The sequence below is a fragment of the Leucoraja erinacea genome, chromosome 10 (genome assembly GCF_028641065.1).
Source record: "Leucoraja erinacea ecotype New England chromosome 10, Leri_hhj_1, whole genome shotgun sequence".
In the NCBI taxonomy this organism is placed as follows: Eukaryota; Metazoa; Chordata; class Chondrichthyes; order Rajiformes; family Rajidae; genus Leucoraja; species Leucoraja erinaceus.
Genome location: NC_073386.1, coordinates 59,063,469 through 59,085,096, shown reverse-complemented (window position 1 = coordinate 59,085,096; position 21,628 = coordinate 59,063,469). Strand labels below are relative to the sequence as shown.

Below are 21,628 nucleotides of genomic sequence, written 5' to 3'. Positions count from 1 at the left end.
ACAAAACACACAAAGAAACACAAAATACATACTTTAAAACATACTAAAAAATAAAAAAAGGTTGAAAAAACTGACGTGCTGCTGACATGGCTGCTGCCAGAGGCAGCGCCCCCTACCATATGCTTTCTGTAAGAGCAGTCGATTTACTGCCATGTATCTCCCATAACCTGTTTCAGTTCAGATGCTTACCAAAACATAAATTATACATAAATTGTACAAGACAGTGAAAAGAAAAATACTGTGCAATGAAATCAAAACATCACACCAAACAGCCCAAACTCCGGTGCAACCCGTTCCACCTTAATCCCTCTGCTCGCGATGATCATGAACTAAATCTCCTCTCAGCCTTTGCTCCTCGTAAAAGATATTCTCCAGCATTGCAACCAAAGTTCCAGGTCGCATGGCTGTTCTCAGAAATAGACACAAAATGCACAGAATAGACATAACCAAAGAAGGGGCTCGTTCTAAATCGTCACCCATTCTTCTCCCCAGAGATGCTGCCTGTCCCGTTGAGTTACTCCAGCAATTTGCGTCTACCTTCGGTGTAAACCAGCATCTGCAGTTCCTTCCTACACTGTTCTAGTAAATCTTGTCTGTGCTCACTGCCGTGCTTTCGCGCTATATAGTGCAGTGCCCAAAATCCCAGCCTTAAGAAAATTAATGTTTCACGAGCTCCTTGCCTTTGTACCCAGCACCTTCAGTTACAAACCCGTGCAAATGGTTGGCATTGTTGATACTGCATATTGTGCATAGTGCATATACTGCATAGTAGAGTATCTTGCTGCGCTCTATGAACTTTAGCCGTTGGCATCCTCGAAGGGGCGGAATCTATGTGAACACGTGATTTGGTGCCTGCCATCCAGGGCGGGATCCTTGTGTACACGTGATATATGTGGCCCACCATCTGCTCACAAACATGCGTCCTGGCCCCTTTGCAGCACAAGGTTGCCAACGCCTGGTTTAAGTGATATGTTTTACCACCAGAGGGCGCCGTAGGATGGCTGCCTCACCAACGGTTTTTCCTTCTTTGTGTTTTTAGTTTGTTGTAAAATGTGTGTTTTAGTTTATCTTTAGCTTTGTGTTATGTGGGGGAAAGGGGGGAACTTCGGAGCTTGTCGAGTTTATGGAAAGGGGGGAACTTTTTTTATCTCTTTCCTCGACGGAGATGTGACTTTTTCCATGTCGTATCTCCGTCCGCACTGCGGCCTAACATCGTGGAGCTGGCAGTCCCTTTGTCGGGGATTGACCTTGGAGCTCAAACCGCGGGGGCCTGTGGACTTAACATCATGGAGCTCGCGGTCCCTGGTTGGAGACCGACTTCGGGAGCTCCAACCGCAGGAGATTCAACCGCCCCGATCACGAGAGCTGCGATCGCCCCGACGCGGCAGCTTTGATCACCCTGACTTTGATCACCCTGACCGCGGGATCTTTGATCGCCGGCTGCGGGAGCTTCGATCGCCCTGACTGCGGATGGTTCGACTTCCCCAACTGCGGGAGAAAAGGAGGAAGAAGAATAGACTTTATTGCCTTCCATCACAGTGGGGAATGTGGAGGAGCCACTGTGGTGGATGTTTATGTCAAATTATTATGTCGTTGTGTGACTTGTTGTTTTTTTGGTATGACTGTAGGGCAAACCAAATTCCTCGTATGTTGCAAAACATACTTGGCTAATAAATTATGATTATTATTATGATAACTGTGAATCCCTAATGAAGCCCTCTTTTTGAAGGATGATCAGAAAGATGAACAGATTGCAATGAAACGAGCAGCTCTCTTGGAGAAACGTGTGAGGAGGGAGAAGGAAAAACAGATCAAACAACAGCAGTTGGAAGCAGAGCTGGAAGAGAAGAAGGAAGAAGCAAGGTGCTACCTCATAAATATTTTACCATGTGATTTGCATAATAATACAATAGGCAGTGATTACAGTCTAATGTGATGAATGTTAATTTTTTGGGGATTTCAGAGGAGATATAACGTTCTGTGTGTTTCCCAAAGCGTAGGTCATAGGGCCAACTGAGGCCACATTTGGCCTGTCATGGTGATCAGATGTTGGATTCCACATCTGTCCACACCTGCCTCACATCTGCCTACCCTCTGTCAGACCCCTTTTCCCCAATGTCAGGCTTTGCTAATCGGATATGAAGTCAGAACACTGAAAATACATCTAAGGAAATATTTATTAAACGATAAAACAGAAATTGTTGGTCATTTAAAAAAATCTGCTGAAGATCTAATGTATAAAACAATACTTTATAATCCTAACTAATAACATTGTTTTTAAATTAAGGAGATATTTGGCGCTGTTATGTTTCAGTCCCTACTGTATTAACTGATTTAACTGTGTAATCCGCTGCACTTGTAATCAGGAGTAATCATCTTTGTTGTAGCTCTGATCTATTAACTATATTTTCTACAAAGTTTCACCAGTTGTTGACACAAGAACGGAGAACTATATTCATAAGTTCTAGGAGCAGAATTAGACCATTCGGCCCATCAATTCTACTCCGCCAGTCAATCATGGCTGATCTATCTTTCCCTCTCAACTCCATTCTCCTGCCTTCTCATAACCCCTGATACCCATACTAGTCAAGAATCTATCAATCCTCACCTTAAAAATATCTATTGACTTGACCTCCAGTCTTCTGTGGCATTGAATTCCACAGATTTATTACCTTTTCACTAAGGAAATTCATCCTCATCTCCTTTGTAAATGTACGTCCTTTTATTCTGAGGCTATGGCTCCCACTAGTGGAAACATCCTCTCCACATCCACTCTATCCGGGCCTTACACTTTTCGGGAAAAGTTTAAATGAGGTCCCTCCTTACTGAACACAAAGGATGGACCTGGCAAAGGGAGGCCATCAGGAGATTCTGACCTGACATTAATCACCGTAGTGTAGACCTCACTTCATCTTATTTCTGAATCAGAATCGGTAGGCGGCGCGACTCACGTCAGCCGGTAGGCTGCGCGACTCACGTCAGCAGCGGCCTCTGCAGCCCGTCCGCGTTTTTATTATTTTTGTCTATGTTTTTATGTAGCTTTTGTTATTTTTTTGTTGGGGTGTGTGTGTGTGGGGGGGTGTGGGAGGGAGGGGGTTAACTTTTAAATCTCTCCCTACACGGGAGACCCGACCTTTTCTTTGTCGGGTCTCCGTTGTCGTGGGGGCTGCAATGTGGAGCGGCCTCCAACAGGAGAAGACCGGGGACTCTGGTGCCGACTCACCTCGTCGCGGAGCTGGCCGAGTCCGGAGCGGTGGTGGAGCGCTGCTGCTGCTGCTGCGGACCGACCTCCGGGGATTCGGAGGCTGCAACTGCGGGTTTGGCAGACGGCAGCATCGGGAGCCCGCGGGTCCCTGGAGGGAGACCGCTTTTCAGGGCTCCTGCAACGGCGACTTCTCCCGCCCGAGTTGCGGGGTTGAAGAGCTCCTGGAGCGGGGCCTTACAGCACCGCCCCGCGCGGCTTGGAATGGCTGCGGGACTCTGCGAGCGCACGCCGGGGGCTCTAACACCAAGACCCGGTGTGCGACCTCGCACCACCCGGCGTGGCTTTAATGGCCGCGGGACAATCGCCATCGCCAGCCGGGGGCTTTGACTTTGACTCTGACATCGGGGGGGGGAGAGTGCAGTGGAGAGATAAGTTTTTTTTGGCCTTCCATCACAGCAATGTGATGGATGTTTATGTAAAATGTAAATTATGTTGTGTCTTGGGTCTATTTGTTTGTAATGTATGGCTGCAGAAACGGCATTTCGTTTGGACCTCAAGGGGTCCAAATGACAATTAAATTGAATTGAATTGAATTGAATTGAATTCACATCCTCCAGGCTGACCCTTCATTCAGCAATGAAAGATTGATGTACTTTTGGAAGTAACAATTTAGTGAGTGACGCAAAACAAAGTTGTATCTTATTTCTTCAGTATACGATCCCTTGATCATTTTCCAGGGAAAGCAGAGAGTTCATCTGTGTCCTGAACAGTGTGATCCCACAACACAACATGATATGTTTGAAATGCCGACTGTAAACCTTATTGCTGATTAGGAACATTCATATTGGCTGCTGTGTTTTCTTGCTTGACGAGTTGCCTCAGTTCAGATGTATGTCATTGATTGGGAAGCACTTTGAAATCAAAACATAAAAGACTGCTGGTGCTGGAATCTTGAGCAGAAGTGCTGGAGGAACTCGGTGGGTCAGGCAACATCTGTGGAGGAAATGGACAGATGATATTTTGGGTCGGGACCCTTCGTCAGATTGATCTGTCACTGGTCTGCTGGAAGAGCTCAGTAGACCAGACTCCACTATGCCCCCTTTGAAAAGGTTCACTCTCCAACAGGAGCTCTATGAGACCCTAACTCATCACTCCCTCTCTGAGATCAGTCTGAAGAAGGGTCCCGACCTGAAACCTTACCTATCCATTTCCTTTCTCTGTCCCACTGAGTTCGTCCAGCAATTAGTTTTCATCACGTTGAAGTCGTAAGGTTCAAATGAATATACTTACTAATGTGAGAGCTTTGTGCCTTGAACTCCACACAGAGTAAAAGCGGAAGAAGAGCGGCAAAAGAAGGAAGAGGAGAGGTCACGAAGAGATTTCATTAAACAAGAGTATCTCAGGAAAAAGCAGTTGAAACTAATGAAGGACATGGATAGCGTGATCAAGCCTCGTCCTACCAGCCTGAAACTGAAGAAGGCCCGTCCAAGATCTTTTCGAGAGGATTCATCAAGTCCACGAACACCTGTCAGATCATCAGCAGGTTTGTAAAAGGGCTTTCTGCCATTTGTAAATCCTTTTTCCCTAGTATAATTGATTGATGAATGTAGAAACATGGTCGGAAGAGCTCTAAATGCACAGTGGGAAACATTTTTTAAATGCGTTCTGCATTCAACTTGTATCTTCTGTTTGCGCACACATACACACACACACAACTACTCTTTGTGTTTCTCTGTCTCAGTTTATTCCCCCCACCACCGCCATCAATACCCACCAATATTGGTCTCATATTTCACAGAAAACAGTAATAAGTACTTTAAAGTAGAGCATTAATTTTTTGCTTAGATATTTTGTCTTTGTATACATTCATATGTGCTCGTTGTTTTCCAGTTTCCTGTCTGTCTCTGGCATCATTGAACACTGCAGATGCTGATAGTGTACGTTCAGGAAAGAAATCTCCCAGGTAAGACTAAACATACTGGACACAATCCTTTCATGTTGAGACGGCCGTTCACTATCATATTTTGGAATCAGATTTGAATAGCTCTGTGAAATCTTGCTTGGTCAGGTAGAAACGTTACCTGTAATTTTGATCATTACATTGAAAAAGTAATTAAATCACTGAAACAAAGACTGTGGAACAAATAAAGTATATGATGTCACTTTCGTTTACACAAAGAAAGACAGCCATATTACTATTGGCATTCACTCAAAAAAGTACGTTTGAAAAACATCTTAAATTCTGGGAAGCAGATCACTCTCAGGTCAAACACCAAAGTGCGTGGGTCATTTCACACTGATATATATCCATTCAGGGCAATTTGTACATATTTTAAAAATACGCAGTCTCCGGAGGACATAGATAGATAGCTTTTTGGATCGGGACCCTTCATCAGATATACCTGTCATCTCGCTCTCCACAGCCTTGCATTTTCAGTTGTTATTTCGGGTTCTTTTTACATTTAAACTGCATCGTTTTCACTGTTGTCTGTGGTAGACCCTCACCTCTTCAGATGTAAAGAGCTTTGCTTATCTCCCCTCCAATCCATGCCTCTTGGCTTGAACCTCGCTGCTGGGAGATCCTTCCCACCACCCCGCCCTGACTGGGTCTATTATAATTTTATTTATGACAATTTAAAATGTTTCTGCAGTTATTTTCTCCCTTTCTTATTTGAAGAGCCCAGGGTACATTTTATCTGTGCTTGAGTTGAGTTGCATAGTCTCTTTTTTCGCTAATTGACAATGAGTGAAGCAACTTGGATACAGAAAACAATGATTTTAAAAATGTTTAAGAAGAAACTGCAGATGCTGGAAAATCGAAGGTACACAAAAATGCTGGAGAAACTCAGCAGGTGCAGCAGCATCTATGGAGCGAAGGAAATAGGCAACGTTTCGGGATGAAACCCTTCTTCAGACATTTTAAAAGTGCAGTTAGTCATCTGATTCTAAACATCCCCTTGTTATATTAAGGTAGTTCACAATATCAATATAATCACATGACTGCCCTTAAGGAAAATAATTTGTGTTGAATCTTGCGAGGGAAGACATAGGGATGACGAGGTAGGGTCACTGTGGATTGAGTTGAGGAATAGTAAAGGCAAGATGACACTAATTGGTGTATTCTACAGACCCCCAAATAGTAGCCGGGATGTAGGGTGTAAGTTGCAGCAGGCGTTAAAACTGGCATGTAACAAAGGCAATGCCACTGTGGTGATGGGGGATCTCAATATGCAGGTAAACTGGGAAAATCAGGTTGGTTCAGGACCCCAAGAAAGACAGTTTGTAGAATGCCTCCGAGATGGATTCTTAGAGCAGCCTGTAATGGAGCCGACCAGAGAAAAGGCAATTCTGGATTTAGTGTTGTCCAATGAACCAGATATGATAAGAGAACGAGAGGTAAAGGAACCGCTTGGAGGTAGTGATCATAATATGATTAGTTTTAATCTGCAATTTGAGAAGGAGAAGGTTAAATCGGAAATGTCAATGATGCAGTTGAAGAAAGGGGCCTATGAAGGCATGAGAGGGGAGCTGGCCAAGGTAGACTGGAAAGGGATCCTAGCAGGAATGATGGTGGAACAGCAATGGCAGGAATTTCTGGGCATAATCTGGAAGACGCAGGATCATTTCATTCCAAAAAGGAAGAAAGATTCTAAGGGGAGTAGGAGGCAACTGTGGCTGACACTCAGAGACACTCAGACACTCTTCTTTACTCAGAGAGTGGTGGCGGTGTGGAATGAGCTTCCAGTGGAAGTGGTGGAGGCAGGTTCATTGGTATCATTTAAAAATAAATTGGATAGGCATATGGATGAGAAGGGAATGGAGGGTTATGGTATGAGTGCAGGCAGGTGCGACTAAGGGAAAAAAAGTTGTTCGGCACAGACTTGTAGGGCCGAGATGGCCTGTTTCCGTGCTGTAATTGTTATATGGTTATATGGTTACAAGAGAAGTTAGGGATAGAATAAAACTAAAAGAAAAGATGTATAAAACAGCAAAGAGTAGCCGGAAGCCAGAGGATTAGGAAACTTTCATAGGACAACAGAAGGAAACAATACGGGCTGAAAAGATGAAGTACGAGGGGAAGTTGGCCAGGAATATAAAGAAGGACAGTAAAAGTTTCTTTAGATATGTTAAAGGAAAAAGAGTAGCAAAGTCAAATGTGGGTCCCTTGAAGGCAGACACGGGTGAAATTATTATGGGGAACAAGGAAATGACAGAAGAGTTGAATAGGTACTTTGGATCAGTCTTCACTAAGGAAGACACAAACAATCTCCCAGATGTACTGGAGGACAGAGATCTAAGGGGGTAGAGGAACTGAAAGAAATTTTCATTAGGCGAGAAATAATATTGGGTAGGCTAATGGGACTGAAGGATGATAAATCCCCTGGGCCTGATGGTCTGCATCCCAGGGTCCTCAGGGAGGTGGCTCTAGAAATAGTGGACGCATTGGTGATCATTTTCCAATATTTAATAGATTCAGGATCAGTTCCTGTGGACTGGAGGATAGCTAATGTTATCCCACTTTTCAAGAAAGGAGGGGGAGAGAAAACGGGGAATTACAGACCAGTTAGCCTGACTTCAGTGGTGGGAAAGATGCTGGAGTCAATTATTAAAGAGGTAATAATGGGCCATTTGGATAGCAGTAAAAGGATTAGTCCAAGTCAACATGGATTTATGAAAGGCATATCATGCTTGACTAATATTCTGGAATTTTTTGAGGATGTGACAAGTCAAATGGATGAAGGAGAGCCATTGGTGTAGTGTATCTAGATTTTCAGAAAGCCTTTGATATGCTCCCGCACGGGAGACTGGTGACTAAATTTAGAGCACATGGTATTGGGGATAGGGTAGGGTCCTTTTCAGAATGGCAGGCAGTGGTGAGTGGAATGCCACAAGTGTTGGGGCCGCAACTGTTTACCATATATATTAATGATTTGGAAGAGGGAATTAGGAGCAACACTAGCAAGTTTGCAGATGACACAAAGCTGGGTGGCAGTGTGAACTGTGAAGAGGATGTTAGGAGGTTGCAGGGTGACCTGGACAGGTTGATTGAGTGGGCCGATGCATGGCAGATGCAGTATAATATAGATAAATGTGAGGTTATCCACTTTGGTGGCAAAAACAAGGGGGCAGATTATTATCTCAATGGGGTTAGGTTAGGTAAGGGGGAGGTGCAGAGAGACCTGGGTGTCCTTGTACACCAGTCACTAAATGTTGGCGTGCAGGTACAGCAGGCAGTGAAGAAAGCTAATGGAATGTCGGCCTTCATAACAAGAGGATTTCAGTATAGGAGTAAAGAGTTTCTTCTGCAGTTGTATAGGGTTCTGGTGAGACCACATCTGGAGTATTGTGTCCAGTTTTGGTCTCCTAATTTGAGGAAGGACATCCTTGTGATTGAGGCAGTGCAGCGTAGGTTCACGAGATTGATCCCTGGGATGGCGGGACTGTCATATGAGGAAAGATTGAAAAGACTAGGCTTGTATTCACTGGAGTTTAGAAGAATGAGGGGGGATCTTATAGAAACATATAAAATTATAAAAGGACTGGTCAAGTTAGATGCAGGAAAAATGTCCCCAATGTTGGGCGAGTCCAGAACCAGGGGCCACAGTCTTAGAATAAAGAGGAGGTCATTTAAGACTAAGGTGAGAAAAAACTTTTTTACCCAGAGAGTTGTGAATTTTGGAATTCCCTGCCACAGAGGACAGTGGAGGCCAAATCACTGGATGGAGTTAAGAGAGAGTTAGATAGAGCTCTAGGGGCTAGTGAAATCAAGGGATATGGGGAGAAGGCAGGCACGGGTTATTGATTGGGGACGATCAGCCATGATCACAATAACCATATAATAACCATATAACAATTACAACACGGAAACAGGCCATCTCGACCCTTCTAGTCCGTGCCGAACACGTATCCTCCCCTAGTCCCATATACAATGAATGGCGGTGTTGGCTCGAAGGGCCGAATGGCCTCCTCGTGCACCTGTTTTCTATGTTTGACTACATTAGAATGCTGAATTCCTGATAAGATTTCTCCGTGGATTGTCACCTTGTCGTGGTGGAGAAGCTTGTGTGGACCTGAGATCCTGAGAGCGATGCTGTCTGGAGCTACGCTCCTGGTAGGGCCACCCATGGCAGTAAGGTCGAGGGGGAGGTCCCTGACAAAGAGCAATCCAACCAAGACCTGAACAGTGGAACAGGCGGAGGACGATGGCTGACCTTAGTGGAGCGTCACAATGGCTGGGAAGGCGGATGAAGGCTGCAGCAGAAAAGGTCGTCTTGGACTCCATGCCACTGGATCCTGAGCCAGACCTGTCAAGGACCGTCTGTGCACCAGTCTCCCCACGTTAAACAAAGTCACGCACAGGCGTCCTCCTTATAGGGAATAGCACCCCGGAGATACCCAAAGTCAGCCATGACCGAAGGGGGGCTAAGAACAAGAAGATAAGATGTATACTTAACAATGCATCTTAAAAATACAGCAATCTGCAGAAAAAGTCAACATATTGTTTCAACCTCGCAACCTTTCCCAGCAAGGATAATCTAAAGACTCTGCAAAATGTATTGTAATATCTACTATGCTTGATCATTGTTTAATTGACTGAACACATTACAATGCAAAAGGAATAAAGGATAACAATAATCTAGAAGGGTTGATTATTTTTCCTACAGTGGGTTAACTGCCAATGGGATATGGTGTAATGGATAGTTAAACTATGCAATGAAGTTTAAAGATTTTTATTTTCCTAATTAAACATCTAGGACAGAATCAGTGGATGGATTTATATCGTCAGGTTGTTCTGCCAATCGGAATGGTGAAAAAGACTGGGAGAATGAGTCAACAACATCTTCGGTTGCTTCTGCAACGGAATATACAGGTAGAATTCTCGGTAATATTTTTGCAGCCTTTTACTTTCACTTGCCCAACAATCATGTGAATGTTCAGAGAATTGTAGAGAGTGAACATCACAGGATAGGATGCTTGACTTAACTTATATCGAAGAGTAGAAATCCAGCCAAATCTGGTCATAAATCCCACTGTACAATTAGACGAACAAAGGACATTGCCATCCTGACAAGATGGTGCAGCCCAACTCTGGTTGAACCTTTGCGAATGTATCATTCCCCCTTGTCTTGAACCAGAAGTGCAAAGTAGAACACCATCTCTGCCATCTTCTCAGGTCCCCTCCATCCCATTTCCCAGTCTTCAAACATATTAATGCACTTCATTGTAAGCTGACTGCACTGAATACAGAAATTTATCATCCCTGATAACATGCTGGCTTTGAGACTTGTGACCCAGAACCAGATACATATGTAGCTGAAGATAGGCACAAAAAGCAGGAGTAACTCAGCGGGACGGGGAGCATTTCTGGAGAGAAAGAATGGGTGATGTTTCGGGTGGAGACCCTTCTTCACACCTGAAACATCACTCATTCCTTCTCCCCAGAGATGCTGCCTGTCCCGCTGAGTTACTCCAGCTTTTTGTGTCTATCTTCGGTTTAAACCAGCATCTGCAGTTCCTTCCTATACATATGTAACTGACCTGTTGCAGTATAGTTGTGTATCTACAGGACAGTGTGCAATGTTAACCACATTCGTTCTGTCCACAAAAGGGCATATTCAGTCTGGCCAGTTCCCACCCCATCGATCTGTTCCTCTTACCAGCAGAGTGACATATGATGTGGCTGACAGTCCAGTCAAGCTGAGTTTAACAGTCACCAAAGCTCCAATATAGTTTGATATCTTTTAGGATCATTTAAGTCCAATCATGAAGATCTTGGTCCAAACATAATCAGTCTGAATTCTATGAAAGAGGGAAGAGTAATGAGAGACTCCCATTAAAATTAAGACAGATTGGACCTAATTAGCATCATGTTCTGTTATTTCTCCAGCCTTCAATTATGACAGATGTAGGGGTATGCTTTCATGATTGAACATTGATCATTTCCGTATATTTGCTATGCGATTACCATCTTTTTTTATTCAAACATCCTAAGCATTTGCTCTTTACATTCAACTAACATTGTCAAAATCCCCTTGTTTATACTGGGGTGGTTGAAGGTGTGAGCGAGAGGAATGGCTAACATTGATCAGAAGGACTGACTGGAATGGTACTTTTTTCCAATCAATAAGTGGCCATTAGACAATTAAAAACAGACAGAATTATTTCCTTTAATCCTCGTATTAAGTTCACAAATTTCCATAACATAAGGAGACATTTGAGTTTGTTCTCTTGGTGTATGAATTTGTTTATTTATGTTTGCAGGACCAAAATTATACAAAGAACCCAGTGCAAAATCTAACAAACACATAATTCAGAATGCAATTTCCCACTGCTGTTTAGCTGGAAGAGTCAATGAAAGTCAGAAGAACAAAATACTTGCGGTAAGATTGGAATTTCCAATTTCACATCTGAAACGCCAAAGCTGGATTATATTATTATATTCCCCATACTACTGGGTACATTAACATTGTGATTAACTTAATTCAGAATTAAAGGATGTTTTTTTAGGAAGGAGATGAGGAGGAATTGATTTTGTCACGGGTGATGAATCTGTGGAATTCTTTGCCACAGAAGGCTGTGGAGGCAAAGTCAGGGCATAAATAGATAGATTCTTCATTAGTACGGTTGTCAGGGGTTATGGGGAGAAGGCAGGAGAATGGGGTTCAGAGGGAGAGATAGATCAGCCATGATTGCATGGCGGAGTAGACATGATGGGCTGAATGGCCTAATTCTACTCCTAACACATTAACTTACTGGGCTAACATTTCAGAGACTAAATGTTTATTTTAATTAAATTAAATTTTGAAATGCAAAGTTAAAAGTAGTATTGGTGATGATGGCCATTGTATCAGGCTCTTGAACAAACCTTGTGCGCTAAAGATGTATTTCTGACCTAATTTGTCGTGGCATTTGCACGTTTTATTTTTTCTCTGCACTTTCCCTGTAGCTGTAATAATATATTCTGTACCCTGTTTATTTTCTCTTTTGCATTCCCTATTGTACTCGTGTGGTATAATCTGCCTGGATGGCACAGAAAACAGAAGTTTTCCATTGTAAATTTAGCAATAATATACCAATACTAATAATATTAAATACATGATTATCCTAAAAAAAAAACCTTCTGCTTCCCTAATTTCCACTCTGTAACAGACTTGTACCAAACTTTCAACTTGACTCATAACTGTCTTTGAAATGGCCTCTCGGAAGCCCATCACTTGAAGTGTAATTCGGGACTGGCTGTGCTGGGATTGCTATTGGCATCCACATTTCCCAGCTGAACTTAAGTAGTGCATCAAATTCAACTTGAATCTTCCATAATCATGAAAAAGCTCTGTGGTTTTACTGAGGAACACTGTAGCATGAAAAATACAAAGCTTGGCTAAAGTTTACTTTTTCTTAGAATTTATCTTTTCAGCTTTGCTCAATCTGTTTTTACACACAGACTTCTTTATGAATTGAAAATCATCAAAATATACCACCGATGCCATTTTAGTTAGTGTGAAGACAGCACCCATTTAGCGCAATGACATCGCTGTGTGACTGTAGACTGTGACTCTAAAAGTCAATCAATATAGTTGTAATATATTCATTAAAGCTTTCAGTAATTTATGACCATTTATTTTGTATTTTTAGGAAATGGAAAATTCTGAAGCCAATAACTTTTTGATCCTTTTCCGCGATGCCAGTTGCCAATTCCGTTCACTCTACACCTACAATACTGAAAACGAAGAAATCATTAAGTTGACAGGAATAGGACCTAAACACATTGGATGGAAAATGATTGAGGCACTCTACAAATACAACTCTGATCGCAAGCAATTCAGCCGCATTCCTGTCAAATCATTGTCTGCCTGTGTGGACGCGATTATCATCCATGGCCATCTGTGGCAGCATAAAAGACCCAGCACTCCCAAATTGCTCACGCCAAGATCATAGTGAGGACAACCATCACAAAAATAGTAATGGCATTAAGCAATTGCACTTCATCGTAACTGCCTGAGGACAAGGGATTTTCCAGTGGCCCAGAGCATTCCTTATGTTTGTAAATTTAATCTGCCCAGTACAAACAATGGAAACTGGACACCAAACTTCACTTTCAATATGCACAACTGGAATGTATAGGTTAAGGGTCTTAGAAGGACATCACTGTTACAATTAGAAGTAAAATGATTCATTGTGAAACTTTTTATTGCTTTATCATGCTTGCAGTTTACTATTTGACAATTTGTAACATCACTGCCATAACTTGTCCTTTGGTACACTGGAGAATCATTAATCTGAATGATACCTATTTAAACTAGTAATACTTCTTTTGCTGTGTCACATTTGTTAATGTTGTTACAACTGTCATACAATTTGGCTCATGTTTTAAAGGGGAGGTCTTTGATATCCTTCAGCCTTTAATGTTTGTTGTCCTTCAGTATTAGCCATGTCAGCATAAAGGGGCTGATGTCTGCAGATTAGTGCAAAGGTGCTATGTCGCACTGATTTACTTAAATACAAAGCTATTGGCCTGATACAATTTTTCCAGAATATATATTTGAAGCAGGTTTTATAACAGTATTACAAGTTAACCCAAAAAACGTAGGTCTACAGTGTTAGAAGTACAGCATCATTGACGTGACAAGATTGAACATTTTCTTCTGTTGCATGCAACAAAGCCATGTGAACTCGCATTAACTCCATTGACTTCAGTGGAACCTAATTTCAGTAGTGGAGTATTACATGCAGACTCTACTGCATGAAGATATGGGGTAAATTTTCATTCCTATGCTTCAAAGCTATGGCAAGAATCTGTAAAACTGCAGCGTAAAGTAGCTATTGCAGTGCTTCTGCTGCAGATGTGCACAACAGTACAGGGGAATGGTGTTTGCTTGCTGCTTCTGCTGTTTTACTTGGTTTCAGCAAATACATGGTTTCCTGTATATACAGAAGGGATGGTGATAGTTATTGTACTGTGAGTAATGGATAGAAGTAGAGGCTAAAATCTAAGACCAGACCAGTTATAATGACACTGGACAGTGGGCAAGGTAAGATGACTGGAAAAGAAATTGTGGAAATGGTAAAGGAAGTAGAGTTTTTAATTGTTTCAATTCATGGTTAGACAAGTAGTTAGACAAATGATCCTATATGTCTTTATTGTATGGTATAAAACTAACCACAAGAGAGACATCATTCACATTCCCATCTCTTGAGGATGCATTCCATTTGTGAATCACATGCACTAAGTTTTGCATTGAGATTAATGTCAGTAATTTATTGTGTACCACATATGTGGAAGGTCTCGCATTGCGGTGACAAGTCGTGTGCCATTCCAAAGTCAAAAACAAAATGCTGGAAATAATCAGCAGATCAGGCTGCGGTTGTGGGAAGAACCGCAACCAGAGTCAATGTTTCAGCTTGAAGACTCTTCGCCAGAAAAATCATGGGTCATCAACCTGAAACATTGACTCTTTTCTTCCACACACACACAAGCTGCCTGCGCTTGTGAGTATTTCCACTGTTTTCTGTTTATATTTTAGATTATTTATTTTAGATTTCTTGCATCTGCAGTTTTCTTGATGCTTACGTGCCATTCCAAATTGCTGTTATTGTACCATGGTGAACGGATGACTCCAGAATATTGTGGACTATTAATTTATAACCATGTGTATGCTCCCCATCATTCCAAAAAAATCCTACTTCTATCTGTTTTTTTTTTGTCTGGTGAGTGGATAGCACACAACTCTTCTCACACCCATGCCACCAGCCAAATAAATTTCTCACCGCATTTTCTTCAGCCAATATCATTTTCACTTTACCACTGACATTCCCCACTGACTGTTTGTTCTTGTCCATCTAGTGCACTTGTTACCGTGAAGCTGCTTTCTCAACATACTGTCCCATTGTATGTAATTTGACATTTAATGCTGTTCTTAGTAATCAGTTATTGAGGCTTTCAGATTTTTGGTTTGTTTTGTTGCGATATCAATCTGCAGAATTCTCAGTATTTTCCACTCCTTTTCTTTCTGTATCACGGCCCATCCTGATGATGATCCTTTAAATTTCTCATGCTGTTTTTTACAGCTGAGATGCATTTCAGATCTTGGTTTATTTCATGCTATCCCCCCCCACACCCCCACACCTCTTGTCATTCCTTTCAACTGACGTGTGGTTGTTTTATTTTCCTTCTTCCTTTAATCGCCTTATGATATACACCCTCTCCCTTACGCTAACTATATCTCTCCCTGTCCGTCTGTTCTCTGCCCATAATGCAGGCACTCTTTGCCTAATTCACTTACATTTCTGTGTTCATCGTCTCGCTCTCTTTCACTCTGTTTGTATTTAGAAATTGACTAAGAAGTACAAGTGACGGTATCTTGGCTGAAGTGATTTTAAAATATTCCCTTTGTAGATCTTCTGTTGATTTTATGTGCCTTTAATCTTTTAAAGTTTTCGAATCGCTTGAAGAAGTTATGATTTGCTCACTCTTGCCTGAAAACTCACTTCTTACTGCAATAGCTTTTGCCATGGTCAACTATATCTGTGTCATATAAGGTTTGTTGAGATTATCTGCTCACTCACATGTATCAGTATTGCTGCTTATAATGATGGGAAATGTATTCCAATGTTTAATTCTTGAAAAGCTTAATATCTTCTTGGTCTTTCATTGGACCAGCCGGAAACTATAGGAATCTTATTCTGACGGGTACACATTTTCATACATTAGTTTGTTTAGTTTGTTTTATTTGGCTTGCTTGGATTTGATCTTTAAGCAGTCGATTTCAACTCCTGCCTTCCGATCAGATTTTTGACTTTTCTGCCAATTACTTGAGCAAATCCTTTTTTGTTGCACTGTCTGCATGTACATGGAATTATTTTAGGATTAATACAAAAGTGAAAGTGCTGTACTTGTACAAGTATAATAAAATTCTAGACTGAACTCTATGGTGGAGCTCACCATTTGGTCAGTTCAATTGTTGAAATAGTTTGTTTTACATTTTGAAGTTCTCAATGCCAGAGGTTCCGAGCAATTCAATTGCTTATTGCTGGTTTTGTTTATTTTACTGCCTATCCTTCTCTTTCCCAAATGCCCATTATCCTGCAGTTATCCATTGTGACAACCACATCAGTAAAATCAACCATCTCCAAAATAATGTTATTATGTCTATTAACCATGAAGTGAACATTAAAAGTTTGAATTAAATGCTGTAATACCTAAAGTACAATTTTTTGAATTAAAATAAAAAAAGCCCACTTAGCGAGATAAGTTGGGAGCCCAGATGATAGCTTTTAGTAACAAATAATGTTTCTAAAAATATGTTTTTTACTTGGAAGCCACATCCGCAGAATGAGGTGATTGGAAAGTGTGTGAATTTTTAAATTTGTGATTAGAGCTACATTTTGTAATGCAGTGATTACAATTGCATAGAAAGTTCAGCTGTGCTTTGCTGTTGGCATTTCCAATTCATTGCAGTCTTCCATTTCCAGCATCTTTGTAGTTGTTTAGTCTCAGTTTTAATCTGTCACGCACGCAAAGTAACTTCAGCTTCTCAAAGGTTATTTACCAACTGCCTATCTTTGCTTGAAACCAGGAGTAGATAGACTGGGTGGACAGGTGTGCAAGCAACAATTTTAGCTGCTATCCTGTACAACCTATTTAAAAATCTATGGTTTAGAAATACAGCATGAAAACAGGCCCTTCGGCCCACCGAGTCCGCGCCAACCAGATTACCCATTCACTAGTTCTATCCTACAAACTAGAGACTATGTACAGAAACTAATTAACCTACAAACCTGCACTTTGGAATGTGGGAGGAAACTGGATAACCCGGAGAAAACAGGGAGAATGTACAAATTCCATACAGACAGCACCAGTAGTCAGGTTCAAACCACTGTGCTGCTCAAAAATACACTGACAATATTGAACTTTTCAGAAATTCATTTTACCTTTTAAATAATAAATGCATTGGTTTCCTGGAGGTTGTTTCCCCAAGGACAACAAGGAAGGGAATAATAATGGGATAAATCAAAGTTCTTACATTTGGCATCCAAGGAAAATTTGAAGCCATGTGTGACATTGATTCCCTTTTTAATACATATTTATTTTTAAGTGTCACATTATTAAAGGATATGAATAAAGACTAGTTTCAGAACTGATCACAAAAGGAAAGTTGTGTTGAGCTGCATTACTCCGATAGGCAGGAACATGGTCTCCAAATCTATCACTTCCTACATTTAATAACCTGGCCAATATTTGTCTGTCCATGCGTAGTTGTTAAACTCAAAATACGTTGGGTTCATGGTGTCTGTGACAGTAAGAGAAATCTCTTCCCTGATCTCTTACTATCTCGAAATCTCTTCCTTGATCATTTTAATGATTTTCTGTGGCGATTTCCTGGGAACTTTTAGAAAGGGACATAAGATTGAAGGGGCAATTTTCACACCAGTGTAACTTGTAAACGATCTATAGAATGATACATTTTCCCAGAATATAGGTTACGGCATCATCTGGGTTGTCATTTGGTGCCTCACATGTTAGAACTCTTGACCAAGTTGTTTCCAAACCTTATGATCCGAGCCGCAAGTTTTCCCAGTCTGCAGATACTGGTTTAAAAAAAGATAGAAACTGCTGGAGTAACTCAGCAAGTCAGGCAGCATCTCAGATACTCTTGTACTTTATCTTTGTCATTTTTCCCCAGGCTGAACTGTGGAACGATGCTGGATATTTTATAAGAAAAGTTTTTTTTTAAATTAACTTATTTCCTCCCCACCAAAAAAAAAGGAGTGATTCATACATGTGGTTTGACACATTTTACAATAACTGACAATTTATTTGCTTACAATTGCTTTAATCTTTCACATTCCATTTGTTTGTCTGCAAACATTATGGTTTCAGCTGGGATATTCTGATTTTACTCTGACCTTAAACCCAAACTTTGGAAAGGTCGCAGTGGTTTGAGGACAAAACAAAGATACACATCTTGCTTCATGTTCATTCCTTATCTCCTACATTAATATAAATCATGTATAAACAAGTTATACAGCGTGGAAACGGGCCCAGCAGAGCAACTTGCCCACTCCGACCAACATGTCGCATCTACACTAGTCTCACCTTGTCAGCATTTGGCACATATCTCTCTAAACCTGTCCTATCCATGTACCCATCTAAATGTTTCTTAAATGTTGCGATAGTACCTGCCTCAACTACCTCCTCCGGCAGCTTGCTCCATACACCCAACACCATTTGTATAACAAATAATTACCCATCAGGTTCCTATTAAATCTTTCATCCCTCACCTTAAACTTATATCCTCTAGTTCTCGATTCCCCTACGCTGGGCAAGAGACTCTGTGCATTTACCCAATCTATTCATCTGTCGATTTTGTATACTTCTATAAGATCACCCCTCATCCTCCTGTGCTCTAAGGAATAGAGTCCTAGCCTGCACAACATCTCCCTATAGCTCAGGCCCTAGGGTCCTGGCAACATTTTCGTAAATCTTCTCTGCACCGTTTCCAGCTTGACAAAATTCTTTCCCATAACATGGTGCCTAAAACGGAACACAAAACTCTAAATGTGGCCTCACCAACGTTTTATATATCTGCATCCTGACCCTACCAAATTCTATACTTAATACTCTGACTGGTGAAGGCCAAAGTGCTGAAAGCCTTTTTGACCACCCTATTTACATGCAATGCCACTTTCAAGGAACTACAGTTGGTACCTGCACTCCTCGGCCCCTCTGTTCTACATCACTTCCCAGAACCCTGACATTCAGTGTAGGTCCTGCCCACATTGTACTTTCCAAAATGCAACACCTCACATTTCTCTATATTAAACTCCATCCACCATTCCTCAGCCCACCTGCCCAACTGATCAAGATCCTGCTGCAATTTTTGACAACCATCTTCACTATCTGCAATGCCACCCACTTTTGTGTAATCTGCAAACTTGTAAAGTAATTTGGTTTATTTTTTAAATCCAGCCCATTTGTGCTTAAAAACTGCAGATATCTGTTTTTTTTCTAAACTGTTGGAATTTGTCTGGCATTGATTTCTGTTTTTTTCTATCATATAAATAACATTTATAACATAAATTAAAAAATGAAGAGTTAACCAACATAGCATTATTTAACAAAGGGCAAGGTTGTGACACATTGAACTAAGCAAATGAAGAGTAATATCAAAATTGTAGCATCAATAAAAATTTAATGATGGCTTAATATTTACACAAGGTCAATTCTAATTTCATGCTTTAAATGTATCGTTTGTGCAGAAGAAGTTGCATGTTGGTGGAAATAGAAAATCTGTTTGTGTTTCTTTATAATTATGTTCTATACTATGTAATCTGATGCCAATAGGTTACCATTAATTTCCGAATGATATTCTGTTATCCACCACTAAGTGAAGACCTTCAGGTGAAAAACTATACACTGATTCGTGCATTGATACTTTGTCAGCCAAACCTCTGGTTTCCTATATGAAGCATTGTAAAATGACTTACTGCATGTGTTCAGCGCAGTTGTGGCAATGGTTCTAACGGGAGGGGCAAGGGGCAATTTTTAATATATTCTCCAGGTAGAGTGTGTGATCTGAAGTTTTGATTGTATTGATTCTTCTCCAACCCTTTGCACTTTGCTTGACCTTTGCCCTAACATAATCAACTTGTCTGCCAGGTATAATGTTGGACATACGATGTACAGTGCCTCAGCATTTTTATCAGCTGGTGATTCCTCTTCTATTTGCTCAGAAGCTTCAAATTCTTTAGATATGAAATTAATATCCAAAACATTTTGAATACTTAAATATAATTTATGCATTCATTTTTGTACTTTCCTTAACTATATACAAAACCCTAGTTTATGGACTTTAACATGATTAGTAACTGAGAATCTTATTTAAATTTGTAAATTGCAATAGTTGATACTTAATAATACTGTTTGCATGTTACCAATGTTGAGGTTATATATGATGTATTGATTTGTATAGCTGAGCATGTACACAACCAATATTCAGAGTCTGCTTTGATCAGCCACATTTGGCAAGTTAATCCTATCGTTCCAGACCCATTTAAAAATTCATGAATAGCAACCGTTTTTAAAATAATAATTACTACCGTGAATCAAATGATTAATATTTTGAAAACGGAATGAAAAAATTATAAAAATCATGAAATACATGCGTAAACAGGCAGGTTACAAAATCTAATGATCTATGTTCCTTCACTCGTTTAAATTTGCACTTCCGTTTGGGTGACATTTTCAGTATTTTTTTTATATGTTAGCAGGAGTTGCAAATAACCTTCTCTTGGATGGCTAAGCCAAAATCTTTCAATTACAAGGACCAGAGGTATTCAGAGTCATTTCAAGATGTCACCTCTTTTGAGGTCTGTGCATCATTTTGCAATCTGGTTGTTAGTGCACATGTGCAATAATGTATATTGTTTCGTATTGTCCAATGTTTATATATTAAACAAGCCTTTTTCAAAAGTCACGTTCTTTTCAAAATCTGGGTGTCCAAACCAAAAAGCTACAGAGGTTATGAGCAATGAAGGACAATGGGAGCAGGTCTTTGTATTATTACTACAGTTCCCTCATGTTTGATCATTATTGTACTAGAAGGATACTTGTGCAGTGTGTTCACAAACCATAATAAGTCACTTTTAATTTAATATCATTTTATTTTTTGAATTGTGGTTGAGAAGAGGAATGGCAAAAGGTGTCAATGGACTTGTAGCTTTTCTTACAGTTAGTTATTATTGGAAAAGCTCATTTAGGGATTGTGTGGTGTTCCACCCAGTCAGCTACACTGGTGCTTTCATCATGGCTATATTTATAGAAAATAAAATATATTTGTTTCTCCATGGAAGTAATTTTGCCTGTCATTAAGTTACTGAAACCTTCCTGATTTTTCTCTGGAGTTTTATCTCAGTTGACTGTTTCATAACATTTTGGCTGTTTAAAGCCAGAATGAACTAATATTTTTTTTCCTCGTCTTGGTTGCTAAATGTACAATATGTTCTATGTTGAAACCTCAGAATCTGTCCACTTAAATAGAGCTCTGCTTCAATTTATCAGATGCTGTGCTGTCTAATTCTGTCATGCCATCATTTAGTTTGCTAGATACTAGTACTGTGGAATACTTTTTTTCATTGAATAAAGTAAATAAAGCATGACACTTTGAAGATTATTTGGTCTTGTTTGGAGAGCATGTTACGACTATAGGATATTCTGAACAATACACTACTTTTATGTTTCCCTTCATTTTGTATTTACAGATTTAAATGTATTAATTTAATTTCCCAGCTACATTTCGTTAGTATTGTAACATAAATAATAATTTTCTAATTCTCCCTTTCAAAATTCGCCTCATTTGCTACATCTTTGCGTTAATCTACCTGTGAATCTGCAACAGGTAGGAATGTCATTGTTCTGTTCATATT

General features: G+C 40.5%; 1 protein-coding gene across 1 annotated transcript in view; it reads left to right on the top strand.

Moving 5' to 3' along the window:
- camsap2a (calmodulin regulated spectrin-associated protein family, member 2a) overlaps positions 1–21,361 on the top strand; it is a 142,898-nt gene extending 121,537 nt beyond the window's left edge. The window contains 6 exon segments of the mRNA XM_055642443.1: positions 1,730–1,863; positions 4,531–4,748; positions 5,096–5,168; positions 9,961–10,076; positions 11,468–11,586; positions 12,839–21,361. Of these exon segments, the coding sequence (XP_055498418.1) occupies positions 1,730–1,863; positions 4,531–4,748; positions 5,096–5,168; positions 9,961–10,076; positions 11,468–11,586; positions 12,839–13,141 (963 nt within the window). The 3' untranslated portion in view covers positions 13,142–21,361.
- The last annotated feature ends 267 nt before the right edge of the window (positions 21,362–21,628 follow it).